Here is a 15,824-nt window from a genome sequence, read left to right as displayed (position 1 = left end):
TTTTAACAATATAGCTCATATATTAGAATTGATTCAGATTTTTTTTTTCCAGACCTCACTCACAATTTTCTCTCCACTCCAACAGAATCATGTGATTATTTTTCCAGGAACTGAGGTAATAAAAGAAAGAAAGAAGTGAAGATAAACTTGATTGGAGAATAACCTTTCACTGACTGATTTCTTAGAAGTAATTTGAGCTTGTATCATTTTTCTGTTATATCAATTTTAGTGGTGAAAATGATTTCAGTGCAGTTACTTGGGAAGTACAATACACAGCTGAAGCAAACAAAGCCACCAGTTTCCCAAATATAAAGAACAAGCTTTTAAAAAGAACTCTATTTCTTCTCTTGAGTTCTCTGCTAATCTTATTATAAACACTGGTCTGTGAATTTTCAGATTCATTTTTGAAATGCGCAGGTTTTTCAGTGTGGAGTGTTTGTCTTAATTGCAGACTTTCTTTTCTGGCCTTGCTCTTTAATCTGTTCCTCAGATATGATAGAAATATTTATTTTCTATTAACAGGCATGATTAAGCAGGTTTATTCTAATTAGCAGGAAATTTCTCTTTGTTGTATTTTAAAACAGACGATACTTTGGTGAGAAAATCGGGCTGTACTTTGCCTGGTTAGGCTGGTACACGGGGATGCTCTTCCCAGCTGCCTTCATTGGATTGTTCGTCTTTTTGTATGGAGTCACTACTTTGAACCACTGCCAAGTCAGGTAATGTGGATACTTTTATAAGGGAAATTATAGCTGTGGGATATTATGATTAATCTAAGAGCTCTTTATAAGTATTATTAATGATTTCATTTTGGATGGTTGGCTAAATACACAGGAAAGTACTCCTTGGTTCTCATAAAATACCCAATATTGAACTTCCTTTGTATTGTTTTCCTGAATTGGGATGGGAGGTAATGTTTCTCACCCAGCTCCAATTCCCAATGGTGCTGGCCACTCAGCTTGAAGTAGGAAAAATAGGGCTTGTGCTCCTTCATTATTGTCATAACAAGCCAATAGAAGAGTGGGAATTTTTCTCACTCTTCCAGGACTTTTCCAAAGGCCCACCTCAGGGAAGCATTTTTCAAATGAAGAACCCCTTCACTGCTCTGCTGAGTTCCACATCCCTGTATTCTTGCACACTTAAGACAATCCTTGAGAGAAGTCACAAGAATGAGTCAAACTTACCCACACTTATTCTTACCCTTCTCCAACTGAAGGCCACTTCTGTCTCAAGGAAAACATGAAAATGGTAAAGAACTATTGCTAGGTTGGCCTTGAGGAACTGTTCATTGCAAATAGGACTACAAATGTTGAAGTCTTCAACGGTCAACAAACCGTAATTATATACATACAGTTAAGTACATCTTGGCTTCAGCTATAGGAAGAACCAGTATTTTTCAATAAGTAACTGACTTTTATTAGCAAAACATGTCAATCCATTTTACGGCTGATTGCTGTGGTTCAAACTACTAACTTTTATCTATTTTATTTTTCAGTAAAGAAGTCTGCCAAGCTACAGATATCATAATGTGTCCTATATGTGATAAATACTGTCCTTTCATGAGGCTGTCAGACAGCTGCGTTTATGCCAAGGTACCTTTTAAACTATGCAAATAAAATGCTTCTCTTGTAACAGAATTCCTTTCACCTTTTGCAATTGTCTTTAGTGAGCTTGGATAGATAAAATCTTCAAAAGGATAGATCAAATTCAGCCAATGTTAACATCTATTGTATTTTACAAGGACTCATTTTGGGCTATAAAACACCTGGATGCCATTTGCACTTGCAGATTCAGCAGTACCAGAGGTCACATCCTACATGCATGTGCTACAGTGCCCTTGGCATCAGGTTTTATCTTATGATCCATCCTTAGTATATGGCTCCATAAAATGAATGCTTTGGGTCTGAAATTAGGCACATGGTTACTGTTAGCAGGGGCTATTTGCACGGTTACTATTTGCAGCCTAGGCTAGAGACTAGTGAGTCAGTGTGGAATGCTTTGTAAGGTGCATGTCACACATCAAGGGAAGAGTTTCAGTCCTCAGGATTGTCAGGCCCTGCACTCATGACAGTGCTAATTATATTAGGGAAAAATAGAAAATAAGTAAGTGAGAGATACTGACACAACTGCAACATTGTTATGAAGGGAATGGAAAGCAAAAAGTACAAAAATGCAAAATTAAATCTGTATTATCATAAATTGATTGGACTGTTGATATCTCCATCAGGTAACACACCTTTTTGACAATGGAGCTACTGTCTTTTTTGCTGTTTTCATGGCAGTGTGGGGTAAGTTTTTGTTTTGTTATGAATGATTGCAGAATGTTTTTCTTAAAGCTTGTGATGAAACATAGGCCATTTTCATTTCCAGCACGCTTTTTTTGGACACTGAGAAGAACAATATAGGCTTGATTCTTTTCTGTTTCTGCAAAATGAAAATGTTGAAATCAGTAGGGTTTTTTGTTTTTTGCTTTTTTTAACAGGATATTATTTTAATGTAAAAAAAAAAAAATGCAGTATGCAGTGTCTATGTAGGTAGCTGTATTCTGGTTTTATGTGTGGGGATTTTTTTGTATCAGAACCAAGGCCTATTCTCTGTTAATTCATATGGATTCTCTTAGCTTAGGGAAGCCCCATTTACTGTTTGCCCTAATATGAATTAATATATTATTATTTTATGCAAAAAGCAGCAAAAAATAGATACACACGAGCTGGTGTAATTAAAGCAAAACCCTGATGAAATAAATGTAGGATATATTTGAATGAATAATTGATCCAAGAGTGGTCTAATTTTTGCCATAGAAGCTGAATTTTACCCATAGGACAACTCCATTTCCGGCTCAACTGCCTTTTCTACTCTGGTCTTATAAGCAAAGTTGAAGACAACATGAAACAGTCATTTCTGGCAAAACATAAAGTCTTTCAAACCTGTCCTGCATATGCCAATGTTCTTTGTCTTCAGATAGTGCCTTTAAATACTGGCTTAATGAGGTGCCTCAGAAATGGCTTCCATCTCCAGATGATTGAGCTATCCTGACTTAGTTGTTGTTTTCTGCTTCTTACATCTCAAATTGCTTGGGAAAAGTATCCAAGTAATTCTTATATTCTACATTTTAATCTGTGGATCTTTTTACTGAACTGCAAGAGCAATCCAGAAGACAGTGTCAGAGCCATAAGGAGAACATAGATTAGCTTAGTTGACTGTCTTGATTCCTGCCTCCAAAGCTATGTTTTTATCTTAATTGACTTAATAAATTAGGTCATATTCTAATGAAGCCTATTCATGACATTTCATCTAATAGTGATAGTATTAAAGTACCGTAAGTTATATTAAGGGAAAGCTCCACAGATAGGGAAATGAGCATATGCTGAAACAGCTACATTTATCATGATGAAGAATTTGAAGAGCAGAAGATTCCATTTTAAAGCTTACAAAAACATTATTAACTTCAGTAATCACAGTATCACAGAATCATAGGGATTGGAAGGCACCTCTGGGGAGATACACCACTGATTCTAGTTGTTGGTGAGCATGTCTTTGGACTAAAGTTTTTTGCACCACTGTTTTTGTTCTTCCTTAGCATCCATCTTCAGCACCACAGGGAAGAAAGTAAAAAATACAATGAAAGCTATCCTCTATTTTTGTCTAGTGGAGAAGAGGCTGTAGGACAGTGGCTGGGGTAGGTAATTTCTTCCCCACTTCTGCTGGCTTACACTGTGCTTGTGTGCTTGCCACCAAGACCAGATATAGAGGCAGGAACAGCAGGTGGATGTGAGTACAAGGTGATGGTTTGGGGAATGAGCCAATGCTATGGCTCTACCAAAACTATAGTTTCTAAAATAATGCTTTACTGAGACAAGAGTGAGATAGTGGAGATATTCTCAATACATTAGGGTTAAGGCAGCATTAGAACGAGAAAAGCCACACTTCTCAGTGACTCTCTAGTGCTACATTTGTGAGATGGCTTACCTTGTTCCTTAAAAGTATTTTCAGTCTGCAATAGGACTACTGACAGCTACAGGCATTACCATCATTTCAGTAAATCATAGAGGAGAATAGACAATGATAGCACTTTCATTGTAGAAATGTTTTTTTTTTTTTTTCTGTCAGCATGAAACAGCTGGTGAGTGGGTAAAAAAAATGGATGTGAAAAGTTTAGCTTTCCAGATGACCCAGTTTGGCAGATAAGTAACATAAAAAGATAATGATGGCAGTAAAGCAAAAAAAAAAAAAAAAAAAAAAAAAAGGAGAGAATGAAAGCTAAAAAGCAACTAGGATTATATATCTAATTATTCTGGGATTAGCCACTGCTTTATAATCCTAAGAACCTTTGTCACTGTCTTTAGATCCATTAAGGACCTTGTACTCTGAGGGAGAAGACTCAGACATTTGTTTTGGATTTTGGGAAGCCTCATGGTCAAGTTAGGATTGAGGTGGTATTAATGGTGGTTTCTTTCTTTTACTCTGAGGACAAATTCTTGATGGAGAAAGTGGGCTTCTTACTTGCTTTTTAAATAGAAACAAAATGCTTCTCCAAATGATAAGGAAACTGCTGTGGCCAGGCTAGGGAGATAAATCATCACCACAGATATCAGTGTGGGCTGCTTGATTAGTGGAGGAACGATGATCATGGCTGTAGTACTCTGGAACACAGGTACCCATCTTTTATAATGCTTCATTGTGGGGTAAGTGGGTCCAGCCAAACTAAGGCTGGGATATTCAAGTGAACGAGGCAATACTAGAAGAGAAATACACTTTTCTTCAAAAAATATTTTGACTCATCACTTCACTTACTGTATTTCTGCCTTTTTAAAGCAAAGTTCTGTATAAGAAGTGAAAGTAAATCGTATGGTAGGGAAAAAACATGATACCTCTAAAGTTTACCCAAAAGAATTAAGGTAACTCATTTTAAACTGATGGAGCAAAGGACAAAAGATTCCACTGAAGGATTTTGCTGGTAGTTTTTTTTGAGCTTTTGTGTATTGGAACTTCTGTTGAAAGAAATGATCCAAAATGATCAAAGCTATAAATCTCTGCTGTTTATAGGAAACCATAAGTCCCTATAAACACTAATGTATTTTTTTTTCCTGGTGGACAGGTTAATCATTTATACTCAGAGTTTCATCTCAGAAATTTGAAAGTAATTTTTCCTTTTGAGAGTCACTGGTCTTGATAAAGTTTTCCAAATGTTCAAAACTTTCAGAAGGAGATGATCAATAGCATTTTTTGTGTCTCTGTGCTAGAAGGAAACGCTTTGCCCTTTATGTGTGCCTGCAGATATGTCAAGCTTGACAAAAGTCTAGATCCAGTTTCTAGAAAATACTCATTCTCTATTTTAATCAGTTGAACTGGATTCTTACCAAGGACAGAATATGTAAGAAAAATATTCATACCAAGTAAGCATCACTTAGAGAGAATTCCCAGAATCACAGAATCTTTTGAGTTGGACACATTTCAACAGGTTTGTGTCTCTCCTGTGCTGAGGACTCCACATTTGGATGCAGTACTCCGATGACATATTACCAGCGCAGAGCAGAGGGGCAGGATCACCTGCTACTCCGTGCTGATCACATTTCTTTTGATGCAGCCCAGGGTACAGATGGCTTTCTGGGCTGTGTAGGCACACTGCTGGCTCATGTCAAGCTGCCATCCGCTAGTACCCTCAAGTCCTTCTTGGAGCTGTGTTCAATCCTTTCCACTTCCAGCTTGTATTGTTAGGGAGAGTTGCCACAACCCAGGTACAGACCTTTGTGCTTGGATTTACTGAACCTCATGAGGTTCTCCTGGGCCCACCACTTGAGCCCATCTAGGTCTCTCTGAATGGCATCCTGTCCCTTGGGCATGTCAGTTGTGCCACACAGCTTGGTGTCATCCACAAACCACTGACAATACCACTGTCAGTGTCTTCAGTGAAGATGTTAGAGTCCCAGTACTGATCACTGAGGGACACCACATGTCATTGGTCTCCATCCAGACACTGACCACCACTATCTGTGTATGATCTCACAACCAGTTCCCTGTCCATCAAACAGTCTATCCATCGAATCTATATCATTCCGATTTGAAGAGAGTGTCTAGATATATCAGCTGGCTTTCAGCATGCTATTGGCAAGCTGGATAGAAACATAAATTTTGCTTTTCTAGTTGGAGTACTAGGGAAAGCTAGTGCCAAGATATCACTCTCTGGATATTGCCTGGAGTTCAGTAGCAAAGTCCAACTAGAGAGTCTAGATATTCATTATTCTAATATTTTGCTCAAGACTCAGTGGATTGATGTTAATATCCCTGTCTTTTTCCTTGGATGCTGAGGTTTGAGTTACGAGGCTGAGCTCTGAAGCAGGGCAAGAATAATAAAGAAAAAAAGCTGCCAAAAGAGCTGAGAGTTAGGGCCAGCAAGAAATTCAAAATTCCAAGCAGGATTTTTGGAGAATTCTTAGCATGTTTAAACATCCCAATTGGAAAATAGGAGAACATTGAATACAACTGTGTCACATTATGCTGTCAAAGTCAGGAAAGAATGCAAAGTATGATAATTGGGTCTCAGTGATTACTTGAGAAGAAGCGGAGAAATTTCAAAATGCAGTGTTTTTTCAAGCACATCAGTAGTACTGTGAATCAAAGATGATTATTTATATCACATTTTAAAATATCTAGCAAGGGAAAACTGCCTGACCTGTATAGAAGGAAGTTTGGCACAGTAAAAGTTAAAACAGAACTGTGCAGATCATCCTCTTAATGATTTGAAAACAGATTTTGAAAGAAGCTTTAGGAACTGCACATACTAACTCTGACAGCTTCTAACTATTCAAAGTATGGTATGTAAAGATTCCTCACTACAGGTGAGCGAAAAACAAGAAAGAAAATAAGTATAATTTGTCATAGACATATCTGAGAGTTTCATGCCTGTGGACTCATACACCCACTTGCGTCCTGTTTCCAGCTGCTCTTGAAATGGTAGTGTTCAATCAGACTTATTTCTCCCAGGACTCAAAAAAAGAACAGAGCTACTTGTTTAGCCTGTACAAAATAAATCAATAGGAGTTGACAGGAGAGAAGCAGCTCCACCGAAAGATAAGTCAAAGAATGAGCTAATGTGATGGTTCAGCAGCAGCGCCAGAGCCTCATTAGCATTAGTTTTGTTGATCCCAAGCAATCACACTGTGATTATTACAAAAGGTCCTAGACATATTAGCCTTAGGAGACTAAAATGACTTTCTTAATGATAGCAAATCATAGTAGCCAGTTACCTGCTGTAATGCAACTCCAGCTTTGTGAAAAAAGATGTCATTATGTATGAAAATGCCTTCAAACTGCAAAACAACCTCCTTAAACTTGCTATCGATATCTTACCATATCTTCAAACAGTGTTCATTTTTTAAGCATATATTTAGCTTCACTGGTTAATACATTAAGCTATAATCATTCTTATTGACTAAAAAAATCACTGTCACTGAATTTATGCCAGTGCTTACTATCATTACTATGATAGCATGTCATTACCAACATACTGCAGCAGGGCAGATGGTCCATTAAGGAAACCCTTGTAGGACTATGTGTGGAACACATTGCCAGGTTGTTGTGATACTATAATGGTGGGTACTGTCCTTGTTCATTGGCAGACAGGTTTATGTTCTGCATGGTTATCAGCCTGATGCTTTTCAGTAAGCAGTAAAAGCAAGAGCCAAAACTCAAAGCTGAAGAAGAAGCCTTTCCATTGATGTCAGTTAGCTTTAGGCAGTTTCTACGTTCTTTTATCAAAACAAGCTTTAAAAACTTTAACCCCGAATAAGCTCAGTATTAATCTCCAGAATATGAATGTATAATTGCATGACTAAGGGCTTCCTTGGTTGTTCTTTCTCCTACAGAAAGCAAGCACAGTCATGTACAAGCATATTATAGTATCTTGAACTCTGTTATTAAAGGCTGTCCGGCACGCAGTGTTTCACTGTCATCTGTTAATGCCACACCATGTATGCACAGTCATATAGGGTAAAAGATGTGATCTGGATTAGAAAAGTGTAAGACAAATATTCCAGTTTCCTCACAAGTAGTCCATAGATTTGCATGTTCCCCTGAATGTGATTTCCTCTGGATTCTGATCCCTGTGTATTTTAAATGACCTTCTAAGAAGGAAAGTTACTACTTTATCTAGTAGTAGCTCCAGTAAACATTCAGCTTCATCAGAAGTCTGCCGCGTTTTGTAATGATGACTCACAGGAACAATTTTATTCTTTGAGAACCCTCACTTAGTTGATTAGAAATTAAACTTCTTTGTCTATAACTAAAAGAAATCTAAAGCCTCAATCATACTTGACACAAAAACAGACTAATCCTTAGAAAGCAATGCGCCTTGAAAACTGTTTTGATCACTGGCCTGATTTCCTGTTCAAAGGAACCTTTTTTATGCAGAGAAATGATGTAATACTTTCATTCTACAGTTATATGATAGTACTTTCCACTTTCTTGACTTAAAAACAATTTTGTGGGCTTTTTTTCTGTTCGTTACAGCTACTGTTTTTCTGGAGTTTTGGAAACGAAGGCGAGCAGTAATTGCTTATGACTGGGACTTGATAGACTGGGAAGAAGAAGAGGTTTGTATTAAAAAAATTACTCCCTAATCTTTAATACAGAAAGATTTTGTAAAATATGTAAGCACAGTTTTCTTTTGGATTTATTTAAATACATTTTTCAAAGCTTCATAGACTAGAAATTAGTATTTTTTCCTTAGATTTTTCCTCTGGAATGTGAAGAAACTTTCTCAAGGGGGGCTGTTCTCTTCTTTACACCTTTCAAAATCCAAAAGGAGGGAGATGAATCAGCTCAAAAGACTAAATTCATTCTCTGTTGGTAGAAGAAATTTCATTAGTTAAGAAACTAAAAAGTGAAAAACAGCCTTAAACTTTTCGTATAATGGTTACCAAGAAGGAACTGAATTGATATCTACGGAGAACAAGTGGATTTTATGATGCAGGAGATAAGCAAGTTTCAGAGGGTATGGTAGGAAAAATGCTCCTGGCATGTGATTTGAATGTACAGGTGTTCACAGAGTCTGTATTCCTTCCTCTCCAGAGTTCCCTTCAAGGGATTGTAAGAGACTAAAAATAAGCCAAGAACTTAAATAACACATCTGGAAATTGGTTTCTTCACATTAACAGGGCTATCACTATTTATTCATATAGCTGCTGAGTTCAGGAATGCTTTCATATGTTCAGAGAATACTCAGGTACAGATTTACCTCTCCTGAGATTAGCAGCCTACTCTTGTCAGTGACTGATGAGTCACAAAGAGAGCACACTGAGACAGTCCTGCCTGAGCTTCAGATATTGAATCAGGATTGAACTGCAGTGATCTTGTCCCTCATGCCTGGCTGCAAAAAAGCCACTGCTGGTGCTGCTGGCAGGTAGGACAGAAGACAGACATACCAAACTACAATTTGCAAGTTGGGATTTCAGCTCATCCCTGAAGGTGTTCAAAGCCAATTTGGATGGGGCCCTGGGCAGCCTGGTCTAGTATTAGATATGGAGGTTGGTGGCCCTGCATGGGACAGGGGAGTTGAAGGTTGATGATCCCTGAGGTCCCTTCCAACCCAAGCCTCTCCTGACTTAACAATCCCAGGTCCCTCAGCCCCTATCAGTGAGATGTCAGTGAAAACTATGTCTCTGTAAGGTGAAAAATTTACATCTAAACATGCTGTTTTCTAAGAGCTAATTAGATTCCCTTTCTACATTCTGCTTAGTTATCACTGGACAAAATCAGCCAACTTTTATTAGCTGTTTTATAGAAATCAATTAAACTGCTCTAATTACCATTTTAAGTCACAAGCTTCTATTAATGAAGATTGTTATTTTTATTAACATTCGCTGCCATATCTAGCTTTCTCTTGTTTTAATTTTCATTGTCAAATTGAAAAATAAGGGCTTGCTGCAGAGGGAAATTTGCAATTCCTACATTAAATTTGCCAATTCCAACATTAAATAGAAATTAAAAAGATTTATAGGACTTGCCATCATATTTCTGTTCTAAAAGAAGATACAAAGAAACGAAGTAATGAAGATGACAGGAAGGAGAAGTCAAACTGCTCAGATACATGACCTTGTGAATTCCTGACCAGGTTAGCTTTTCACCCAGGGAGGACATGCCACAACTCCAGGCATGTCTGGATCCCCAGCCTGGGGGCACGGGCACAATGTGCTGTGATTCTTTCAGCTCTGCACCTTTGAATTTCCTTTCCTTGTAAATTAGTGCAAGGTGGGAGACACGGATAGTAGCTGGGTCTTGTCTTGAGTGTGCAACAAGAAGCCAACTGCACAGTGTGCCTGGGACCCTGAGCTGAAATATGCCTTCTGTCAGTATTCGCAGTGGAATATTTTTTTTTCCTTCATTGCCACTTTCTGTAGATCATTAATCTCAGCCAGATACAGGACTGTCAATGAGTGTCATTAAACAGGTATGAAGGTTGCTACCAGATATTCAGTTTTGTGTGGTGATCTATCCATAAAAATAGCATCTGCATGATCTGAATTGACTGTAGATTGTAGAAGATACCTAGGTTCATGAAGAGATGTATACAGTAAGACTTCCTTATAGAGCAGATTGTAAAATGTAATCAAACACTGGCTTAGAGAGACCTGCGGAGAAGAAAGGGGTTTCTTGCATATGACTCATTAAGTCAGATGGAGATTCCCTGCACAGTCTACAGAATGCAATTGTCAGGTGCCCTTCTACCATGCCATCACATTGTGTCCTTTCAGATGTCCGTGGGTACACAGGAATACTACTTGTATTGTTTCTCTTGGTAGATTCTGGTCTTCTCATTGGCCTTCTGGCCTGATATGGCAGGAACAGTGTGAGCAGGAAAGAGTAAGTGTATGCTTCCTCCACAGAAAAGTGCTTAACTTTTGCGTATATCCCAAATAAGTTTTGCTATGCCAAGGTTCAGAAGCTTATTTCCTGTATGCCTCGTTGCGTGCTCATTTTCCCTAATATAGTTACACAAGCAAATTTTGCTTCTGTGAGTTTAATCATAGCATTAGAGCGAGAAAAGATATATTAGCTTGTCTGGCTCAACTACTGGCTAATGTAGGGCTTGTTCCCCCAAGCATAGTTACACAGACATTGCAACTGAGCATATGCGACTATCATCGTTATTTAAATAAAAGGTTATCCTCTTGCTGTTTGATTTTGGAAATCACATGGCTTGAGAAAATGCCTTCAGAATTTGAGACTGAGACATAGTTGGTTTGGGTTTTTTTTTTTGAGGAATTTTATGAAAGGAGTGTATGACTTTGAGATATCTTGTTTTTATTCACATTTTAAAGGCTTGTATGATCAGATAACATCCACCTATTTCGATGTAACCATTCGAAGTCTGCTCATTTCTAAGCTATTAGAATGAGTAATCTATAGCCATAATCATTGGCTTTCAGAAAGGCCAAGTTCAATTAAGGGCCACTGATCTGTTGGGACTGAAGGAAACCAGTGATCTGGGCTCTTACCCAAAGTCACAATGAAGAACACAGTAAAAGCTTGGCAGAAAACCTACAAAGTGAGTCAGTAGCCGCCTCTGTTGTACAGCCAGCTGTACAATGAGCCAGCACGCATCAGAGCACTGTAAAACTTAATCCAGTCTGTATAGTCTGCCAGTGAGCTGTGAGTCCATCCTAGCAGCCTGGTGCTTTCCCTTGTCTCTGGCAGCATCCCTGATGCCAGACATGGAAGAGATGGCAGGGCAGTGGGGTGTCTGTACTGCAAATAGAAACCATGAGGACTTCTGTGAACTGAGGGTGAATCCTGCTCTGTCCCCTAAAAAGACTGTGAACAGTTGTAAGTAAGTCTCAGACTAAGAAATCCCCAGGTTTTGTTTCAGAAGAAAGTTATTACATCAAAGCAGGACTCAAACTGCTCTGCTATTAATATTGGCCAAGTTAGGAAGGATTTGAGGAATACTGAAATGCATGGCTTCAAATAATGAGAATCTTGTGCTTGTAATGGGGAGGTAACCACCTAGCAAGCAAAAATTGGATTTGGAAAAATTAGGTGTTGGTTTTTTTTCCCCTGCATTGTTGTAAAATTCTGGTATCAGTAGGATAATACCAGGCTGGAAAAATCCATGATATGAACCTTGAAATAACATGGCTTGCAGCCATATAGTTTGGAAAAGCATTATTTAAACAAGTAGCCAATTGGGGAGTTTACTAAATGCTTCCAATATGGTTCTGTGGGTATAGTAATGTATTTGAGTCCTCATGACAGGTACCTGATGCCCCAGCTCAGCTTTTTTAGTAGCTGTGCCAGCTGCTGAATTCAAAGATGTAATTCTCAGTAACAGCAATATGAAAAATGACTGGAGGTTTCCTAGAGAACCTTTCCTAGCCATGATGTACATGAACATTTTCTGTCTGTTTTTTAGGAAGAGATACGTCCACAGTTTGAAGCCAAGTACTCCAAGAAAGAACGAATGAACCCCATATCCGGAAAGCCAGAGCCTTATCAAGCATTTGCAGATAAATGCAGCAGACTCATCGTTTCTGCATCTGGAATATTTTTTATGGTTTGAAAACTTTTATTTATTTACCAGTTTAAAAAAACACAAAATAACATTATATCTGCTGAGAGAGTGCAGAGATACTGATTATGACTGCTTGAAAGTTAAGCTTTAGCATGTTTACTGCAGGCTGAAAATCTGTGCACAACAGATGTCCTGAGTTTCTGTAAAGTCCACACTAATTTACTCTTCACTGAGCCTCCCAGTTAGTTAAAGCTTTCCTCCAAGGTCCAGATGTAGGAGTAATATTAAGGCTATATGCATAGATCTATATGTAACTGTACAGTTGTTGGAACAGTGATATCACATTTAGGCATCAACTTCAGCTGACTGAATTTCACCATCCTCCCCATGTAGATACTGCAGAGTGATGGAGAGGTGCCATTGAGAAGGTGGAGCCTGTTACTTGCTATCATTCATGTAACAGCCGTAGCAGTAGGATTGTCTTGAAAACACAGTTGGGATTAACTTGGACCCAGGCTGAATTTACTAGGGTTTTTCTACGTGGCTAGAAAATGCCAAATGAATATAACTTGAGGAACTGTGGAGAGTCAGGTAGGTGATGCAGCCCAGAAACTGTTGCTGAAAGTGCCAGAGTGCCTAGCTCTGAATTTTATGCTCCACAAGTCTTCTCTGTAACAGTACTTGAATCAAGACAAAGGTTATTTTCAGTGAAGGCACTTGTAATGTTGACATAGCATGGGCTTCCAGTGAGCTAGAAAAATGCTTTTTTTTCCCCCCTTTTAGGTAAAAATATCCCTTTAAAAGTTTAGCTTTAAGCACAGGAGATATATTTATCAAAACTATTCAAACATTTCTCAAAATCTCACAGCTTTGACGCACAGTACAGTTATAAATGCAGCCTGAACCAGATTAATGGTTCCCTGTTACCAAAGGAGAGGAAAACAACTTACCACTGTGCAGGGGCACAGTGGGCCACAGTCCTGAGGCAATCCTCTAGCTCAGTAACTCCACAATGTTTCTATTGGCTGCCAGTGTGGAAGCAGTGGATCAAATAAACTAACCCTTTGCATTCACACACGCGCAACTTTTCTTTTTCTTCTGCACAGAGATTGGGTCAAATAACGTGACTTAAAAAATGCAAAAACAACTTGGTTAGTCTTCAGTATTTTCAGAGTCATTTTGCCTATTCAGTTAGCTTAGATATGCTCTAGTTTTGACAGGTGTAAGTTGCTTCTGCACACCCTCAGAATGCACCGAGCTTCTTCTGAAGAAACTCTAACAAGAGAGATAACAGTACTGTGCCATCATTTGTGTGAGTCACACATGTTATTCCCAATCCTTTGTCCTTCAGGTGCTTTGCTAAACAGTGACGTGAATTGGTCATGATGGAAAACAGTTGTCACTTAGTTCTCAGTTGTTGCATATGGAACATCAAGTGATTTTGCAGCCTGGATCAGCTGCACAGCTTTCACACTGTAACTGTCACGTTTGCTGAAAGTCTCATCAGAGAAAATTACCAGGGCAATTGAAATTCTTACTTTCCTCAGATAGACTCTTTCCAAAACTGTAGTGAGAAACAGGGGATCCTGCTAGGATTGTTTCTGAGGAACTGCTTACAACTGGAGATATATTTTTCCTGTGAATTGCACCAAAGCACAAATTCAATCCCAAATATGACATCATTATATTGGTACATTTGGTGGAGACTAATAATTGCACATCGTGAAACATGTAAGGAAGCATGTAAGGAAAATTCCTATTTCCCAGAGCTGAAAATACTGTTTTCCACACTAATGTTAATGAGAAGATACAATATGAAGAAAATGCTTAACACAAAAAATACATTTTAATATGATTTTAGAGGTATGAAATTATGAAATTTCATTATGAAAAATTAAAAAGAATTCACAGTAGGAGGAACGTTCATGTCGAAGCCTTCCTCTAGAACCAAAGTTAACATATTTTCCAAGTCTTTCTCTTCATTTCTTTAGTTCTCAGAGTTGCAGAAAGAAGTTAGTTAGAAAGAAGTTTTCAGGTTCTTCCCTCTGTTGTTTTTGTTCTTCTCTAGATCTGTGTGGTGATTGCTGCTGTTTTTGGCATTGTTATTTACCGCGTTGTGACTGTCAGCACTTTTGCTGCCTTCAAGTGGGCTTTAATCAGGAATAACTCTCAGGTTGCAACGACAGGGACTGCAGTGTGCATCAACTTTTGCATCATCATGCTACTGAATGTGGTGAGTAAAGCTAACATATCCAAAGTGAGCCACCACACTGGTTGATATCTCAGTCTGAAGAGTACACTCAAATACTTTCAAGTCCTGACTTCAGTGGGAATGGAGGTTACACAGTGCATTGCTAAGCTGGGCTGACATTTTTGTTGATGGACGTCATTCACCACTTATGTTATGTACAATTCCGAAACATTATGTAAAGCTTACTTGATTATTCAAAAAAATATCTTAGGGGCACTTGTCCATGCTCATATTTTATCCTTTGCCTTTTATTTTTAATGCTTGCAGATCTCAATCTCTTTAATTAGTTTTCTTATTTGTAATAATTATTTCAATGTTCCTTTTTATATACAGTAGCCAAGCTTATTATTTAAACTAGTTTCTGTCATTTCAGCTTCAGTTTTCATGCAAGTTTACTAGTGAGGATAGGCATGTACAGATAGAATGCTTATAAGTGGAAGGGCTGAAAAGTACGTGAGACTCAAGCAGACACAACTTGTTCCAAGAGTTGCTTATGACCTTTACCAGGGTACTGCAGAGCTGTAGTATGGGTGCACTGGAATCTTGGTGCTGGCTGAGGTTGCCTTACTGTGGACACACAAGGTGGTTTGGAACTGGGCTTGGGACGGAGAAGAAAGTGATATTTCCAAGTGGCAACAGCCCCAGTAGATTAAATGGGAAAAGACTTTCAGCATTCCATCAAGATGCAGATACTTCTGAATATTGCTGCAGTAGCAGTGTGCCTTATATTAGTTGCTCTTAGCAAGAGATATATGGCCTTTTCCTCTCAGGTTAAGTGTTCTTTGTAAGCTGCCATTACAAGAATATATTTTAAGGAAAAAAAGGAATCAGCCTACAAATCTGCAGGTCCTGGATGCAGGGCAGAATTCCTCTGTGCACTCAGTGGCACGAGTTTTCTGACAAAAGCATACTAGGCTTTGCTCCATAAGATAACACTAATTTTGTTCTGGACAATTTATAGAGGTGTTATTTCAGGCCTGCACATTCCTGAGTGCTGGCTTGCAAACTGTTTTCTTGCCTTTGCAATACCTAGGAATTTCATAATTAAAAAAAAAAAATTATTTT

General features: G+C 38.4%; 1 protein-coding gene across 1 annotated transcript in view; it reads left to right on the top strand.

Moving 5' to 3' along the window:
* Window positions 1-15,824, top strand: part of ANO4 (anoctamin 4) — a gene marked incomplete at both ends in the record, with an annotated part of 109,713 nt that overhangs the window by 71,838 nt on the left and 22,051 nt on the right. Inside the window, 6 exons of the mRNA XM_079541842.1 lie at window positions 585-719; window positions 1,496-1,592; window positions 2,228-2,288; window positions 8,509-8,591; window positions 12,410-12,550; window positions 14,577-14,741. Of these exons, the coding sequence (XP_079397968.1) occupies window positions 585-719; window positions 1,496-1,592; window positions 2,228-2,288; window positions 8,509-8,591; window positions 12,410-12,550; window positions 14,577-14,741 (682 nt within the window). The remainder of the gene's footprint in view (window positions 1-584; window positions 720-1,495; window positions 1,593-2,227; window positions 2,289-8,508; window positions 8,592-12,409; window positions 12,551-14,576; window positions 14,742-15,824) is intronic.

The sequence above is a fragment of the Tetrao urogallus genome (assembly GCF_951394365.1).
Source record: "Tetrao urogallus genome assembly, chromosome: 1".
Taxonomy (NCBI): Eukaryota; Metazoa; Chordata; class Aves; order Galliformes; family Phasianidae; genus Tetrao; species Tetrao urogallus.
Note: the sequence above shows the minus strand (reverse complement) of the source record. Positions and strands in the feature narration are given on the sequence as shown.